The sequence below is a fragment of the Rhincodon typus genome, chromosome 19, assembly GCF_021869965.1.
Source record: "Rhincodon typus isolate 14 chromosome 19, sRhiTyp1.1, whole genome shotgun sequence".
NCBI lineage: Eukaryota > Metazoa > Chordata > Chondrichthyes > Orectolobiformes > Rhincodontidae > Rhincodon > Rhincodon typus.
The window spans coordinates 43,725,632-43,731,942 of NC_063350.1; the positions used below are offsets into that span (position 1 = coordinate 43,725,632).

The 6,311-nt window shown below is 37.5% G+C and overlaps 1 protein-coding gene across 1 annotated transcript; it reads left to right on the forward strand.

Moving 5' to 3' along the window:
* Nucleotides 1-4,151: 4,151 nt before the first annotated feature.
* Nucleotides 4,152-5,114, forward strand: LOC109917176 (melanocortin receptor 3-like). The gene has a single exon (XM_020516966.2). It carries the CDS (start codon nucleotides 4,152-4,154, stop codon nucleotides 5,112-5,114), a length of 963 nt encoding a protein of 320 aa, XP_020372555.1.
* Nucleotides 5,115-6,311: the final 1,197 nt, after the last annotated feature.

Below are 6,311 nucleotides of genomic sequence, written 5' to 3' on the forward strand. Positions count from 1 at the left end.
TTGGCACACTGCCCACGGTCTGCTAATCTGATCACATGGAAATAAGGTGATATGATGTAATTTATGTCAGATCGCATCAGTACCAGTCTTGATACATTTATGGGTTTATGTTGGGAGTTCTACATAGGTCGCCAGTGGATCCTTGGAAGCAGCTAATTATTGCAGCTTCACCCTACAGCAGCCACAAATGATGGGCACTCACCTCTTCAGTTCACAGGACCCACTCCAGGACAGTTCTCGAATGGTATCCTTGGACATCCTCAGTCTGTGGTGACACTGCACCTCAATCATCTGGAGGAAATGGCTTCAGGGACAACAGGCTCTGAACGTTTTGCACATCCTGAGGGGACCTTTAGCTGCAATTTCCTCATGACGAGGCCATTCATTAGCTGTTCAAGGTTGCAGTGTGGGGAATATCAAAAACAGAACAAGCTCTTGGTAATGTGAGCAGTCAGCATTCACATCACACACCAATAACGACTTTGCAAAGGCCTCCAAATAATTTGACATGGAGGATTCCAACAATTTAGAATGTGTCTACGTGGACCTTTGTAATAGGGAACTATATTCCAGAGACTGTGGCATCAGCCATGTCATGCAAATATAGTAGGATTTTCTAATTGTGGTAAGATCACTGAAACTTTCCTCCCCCTCATCACTCAGGAAAGGTAGCATTGTAGATAAGATCGTGTTGCTGAATACTTGCAGTTCAAGGAGAGGTGAAATCAGCTTCATGCCATTGCGCAGCCTATGAGATCTTGGATGGTATTCGTGAACTGTGGCCAACACAATTTTACTTTCATAACTCACCTGAGTTTGGAACACCACATTCATGCTTGTTTTAAAGCACCTCCTACTTAAATTAACCGTCATGACATGAAGTACATAGAAACAAATCACGTATGATCTTATTGAATGGCAAAGCTGTCTTAAGGGTTGAATGGTCTACTTCTGCTTCTATTTTATATATTCATTGTACCATTTGTCAAGCTCCTTCAAAGCAACGCACAAGCCTAAAAAAGAACTAATCAAGAAACAAATAGATTATATGCAAAAGTTTATTTAGAATTTATCACGATCCTTGACAATTTCTGAACACTGAAAAATTCTAAATCTTTATAGGTTCCAAAATGTCATGGGTTATTAGTTTAGACCACATTTTTGCACACTTAATCCAAGATACCTGTAGATGGCAAGTGTTTTTAAGATGACCTGTAACCTGCTAATTTATAAATGGCAAAAGATGATTAGATAAAGCTAGTTATTATGCCTTTGATGGTAATATAGCATAACATATGGTATGATTGGAATAAAAGAAAAGCAAAATTTAAAGGAACATACAGAAGTAAGTTCCAACACTACAACTGTGTTTAATATTAATATAAAACATTATAATAAAATTGCTTTCTTAGTTTATGTTTTAAAGTAATTATTTTAATAATCTATGGTAAGGCAACCCCTCAATAACAAATTCAATTTTCTGTATGATTATCCATTTATGGACAGTCTAAGGAGTTCTGCTGTGACCTCTCAGCAACCACAACTCCAAGCCCCTTGGTACTGGCTTGTATATGATAAATGCTGATAATATCACCTTATCCATGTACTGTGTGAATAATCCTGTGATGCTGTGACAACATACTGTAACACAGAATATAGCAACGTATTAAGACATAGCTAGAAACATAATCCTAACAGTAAGCTTGGTATAACAAATGCAAACATGAAGTTTAATAAATATAAACTAAAGCTTTTAATTTCCAGATTTTTGGATAGTAACATTTAAGTACATTTTTTGCAATTGAAGAGACTGAGCATTAAATGTCGCAGGTAAGGAGATCACAGCTTTAATCTACTAATCCTCCCTACTCTGAGATTGGCTAGGAAAAGGTTACATTTTTAAAATTTTACCAACTAGCACCAACAGGCATTTTTATTTTCCTCAGACCCTAAGCAGACCATTAGTGAGCTTCCAACAAGAAGCAAGCAGCAATCTAATAAGTATTCAAAAGTCCTAGTCTGATGACATAATCAATGTCATAACTAAATTTAACTGAACACCAGAGTAGGACTCACTGCTTTGGCTGCCTGCACACAGATCTGAGGTATGAGGTTCCCAATTGAAATACTGAAGATCACCTCCCTAAAACTTCTTGTTGGCCAAGAGATGCAGGAGAACCTTGCTGGGTTCATCATCTTCCATTAATATCAGAGATGTAAGCCGTACAGACCGGATAATTCTTGAGATTAACTCCTGGATTTTGAGTTGACTATTTTCATCCAGAGATACAATCAGGCAGCTAATATGGGCACAAAAAATAAATCAGCCGGGGTTCCTATTCCCAGCAGGTGGATTATAATCCAACAGCCTTTCCTGAACCCAGAAAATGATGGACAAACAATAAAAAGGTAAAATATTGTGGATGCTGGAAATCTGAAACAAACAAAGATTGCTGGAAAAACTCAGCAGGTCTGGTAATATCTGTGGAGAGAGAAACAGTTAATGTCCCAAGTCTGGTAGGACTCTTCTTTAGAATGGCATAATACATAATGGACAAAGGTTTGTGGCATAGTCTCCTCCCCACCTTAAAAATAGGCTGCCCATCTTATGTAGGTGGGGGCCAAATTTACATTCATTGGCCATAGCTTGATGATGTCTTTGCAGCATGATACACTTTTAACTCAAGAAATTGGGAGACCAGTATGAGGTGGCAGTCAGCAGAATGTGCAGAAGAGGTCAAGTGAAGCATTTGTATTTAATTTCTCAGAAGATTCTTTCTCATTAGAATTAGCAGGATTGCTCCATTGGATCTTGGAAAGAATACTTGGATTTCCAGTCCTACTGTTTTTCCTCCACCAAATACCTGCAAATTTCTAGAACTAGCTTAATGATGGAACACAAGTGAAGACTTACTCTGTAAACACCTTCAACAATTTCAGTGAGTCACATATAATGTTTTGAGATGAGGTCAGTTGTACTTGTTATGGACCAGACCCCCACAAAACAGGTCTAAGAGATAGCCTAGACCCTAATGTTTTCTCATTTTAAAAACAAATACCAGGCGTTCTATTCCAGATGTAATTCAAATGGTCAAACTATCAGGCTTGAAGCAAAACACACTTTATTCATAGACTATAGTTAAGATACAGACAAAATAAAAAGAAAAGAAATGGCTTAACTGTAACTCAATTGAAATATTTAACAAAATATTGAACTATTCATTAACTTCCAAAATACTCAAATCCCATAAGCCCACCCTTGACAAAGGCAAACTCAGTAAAATAGATTGTCTCACACGCAATTCTAGCAGCAGGAAGAGAACACCAGTTTTTAGCTGTAACAGAAAGAGGAAAAAGAGCTTCCACAGTCAGCTTCCAGAACCCAGCAACTACTATTGAAGGCTAAAACTAAAAATCCTGGCTCTGTGGTAGCCTGACCCCACCCATTCAGGCTGCTTCTGTTGTTCCAACTTTAAAAAAATAAATACAAGGCCTCACAAGCCATTACTTTATTGGTTTTAAGCAGACAGCTCATCACCTCTATCTCAAACTCTTTTCGTTAAAAAACCATGTCAAAATACATATATGAAGCATGCTATCATCACATTTTCATAATGCTATAGTTTGCCATTTGAATTTATGGATTGTTTTGTTGATGTGCAATAAGATCAACACAAGAGGGCACCAGGCAACCACTGTATTGATACGTTGAAGAGCTTGAAGATTGTACCTTATTACAGTAGTTCAGCAGCAATTCCCTGTCAATCAGCCCTAGCCCTGCACTTTAAATGGACATTTTAATTCGCTAAAGAATAGGGAGGAGCTGCTGTCTTCCAGTGGACTATAAAAGCATTGAATCTTCAGCTAATACAGCTCAGAGAATAAATTGAGACTCTACACATTGTAAACAGAATGACAAAATTAAATTCCGAACTTTCAGTCCTAGTGTGCCTTAAAGCCAGCAACAGAAGAAATTGCTACGTGCTGAAAGGAGTTCAAAAAATTACTGTCCAAAATCAGCAAGGTGAAGAACGATATGCTACCTTCGAGTTTTTTCAATATGAATTAATGGAACTTTTTGATGCTGTGGCAGCGGAGATATTAATTCTTTCAAGCTTTGCTTCTAACAGCACGAGCTTCCCATTGGCACAATGAATTCCACTCATTCTATATTCTATTTGCCGACAATGAACAGCACAGAAGATCTGAATGAAAGCAGTAACTTGAACAACAGTGCAGCTTTGTGTGAACAGGTCCCAATTAAATCTGAAGTGTTTCTGACTCTAGGAATCATCAGCCTCTTGGAAAACATCCTCGTTATCCTTGCAATTCTTAAAAACAAAAACCTCCATTCTCCAATGTATTTTTTTCTCTGTAGTTTAGCAGTGGCAGACATGCTGGTAAGTGTAACTAATGCCTTGGAGACAATTGTAATGGCATTTTTAAACAATGGCTACTTAGTGGCTACTGACCAGTTTATTCAACAAATGGACAATGTTTTTGACTCAATGATCTGTATTTCCCTGGTGGCATCAATATGTAATCTACTGGCTATTGCCATTGACAGGTACATCACTATCTTCTATGCTTTGCGCTATCACAGTATTATGACAGTAAAACGGGCTTTAATTCTTATGATAATTATTTGGATTACTTGCATCTGCTGTGGTATCACCTTCATCATTTATTCAGACAGCAAAACAGTTATCATTTGTCTTATCACCATGTTCTTCACCATGCTTTTCCTCATGACTACCCTTTATGTCCATATGTTTATGCTCGCTCGTCTACATGTTAAAAGAATTGCCACGTTCCCAGTTAATGGTATCGTTCAACAGAGGACTTGCATGAAAGGGGCTATTACCATCACCATCCTCCTTGGGATCTTCATTGTCTGTTGGGCTCCCTTTTTCCTTCACCTTATCCTCATCATATCGTGTCCTAAAAATCCATACTGCATCTGTTACACATCACACTTTAACACATACCTGATTCTCATCATGTGTAATTCGGTCATTGATCCCATGATTTACGCCTTTCGAAGTCAGGAGATGCGCAAGACTTTCAAAGAGATCTGCTATTGTGTGAATCTCAGCTTACGTTGTAAGTGGTAACTTCATCAGCTTCACACGACTGTAACAGGTCTGTTTGAGCTACCGGAGCAGGGTTTTAACTCACTTCAGACAACCTCATATTACAATGCTGTGAAAAGGAAGCTTTCGGACAGAACTTTGGATGATGGAAGTCCTGAATCAAAGTCTTTGGCAAATTTATGCTGAAAATTGTGGTCGCAGCTTCTGGAGAGACTAAAAATAGACTGCATTACTCTTTCCTGATACTTTAAAGTAAATGCATGAACTTCAATTGCAAATGATGCCACAAAAATGCAAAGCCACATTTGATTACAATGTGATTGTGTACATTTATGAATTTAAATGAAGAGTAGGTGGAAATGATTATTGGGGTCATTAGTGAATAACAGGTTTGTTTGATATTCCAATGTTTCCTGCTGAAATAGAAGAAATATACAGTTTATTTTAAATAAGAAACATAGTTAAAATTACAAACGGTGCCTTTTGACCAGGTATAAGGTCACCCGTTAATATAATCAAGTCATTTCTATCTTTTTTCCGTTCATGTAAGTCCTGTCTTTGATAGTTTCAACAGTGCTGCTGTGCATGTTAATATTCCGTGGTTGCTCAAGCAGTACAAAATTGCAATTTTCTGCAATCTATGTTGTTTACACTTTAAAGTTGCAGATAAGTCAACAACTGTACCAGGATATTATAGTTACCCAGAAATGACACACCAATTCCTAGAATTTCCTGCCCACGAGCACCCAGAGATATGTTTATTTAAATATGTCGCCTCCAAGACCACAGAAGTTTGGACAGAAATGCGTGACTCATGCAAGTACAATCTTCTCAATCTGTCACAACTATCTGTTGATTCTGCAGACTAAACATAGCTCGATCCAACTTACAAAACCTTATGAATGACTTTCATGTAATTGTATTTGCTTTTTCAAACTATGATCAGTTTTGCAGGTGTGACAAGAAACAAGGTTTGTTCTTCTGGTGTTTTAGTGCAATTTTTAGAGATTTTTTTTTTAAAGAAACTGAGACCTGTTCTGCATTTTGGGCTTACTTCAGCGCATATTTTATTGCATAAGCACTGGTCACACTAGAAATAGAAAATCTTCTGGTACTCTTGAACATGCTATACCTAATGTTTACGAACATTGGTTAAATGTTTTATTGCAATTATCATTTTCTGACTGAAAATATTAACATATTGTGTTGGTTCAGCTC

What these genes read in the sequence shown, in the direction of transcription:
- LOC109917176 (XM_020516966.2), top strand. Translation starts at nt 4,152, where the DNA reads ATGAATTCCACTCATTCTATATTCTATTTGCCGACAATGAACAGCACA.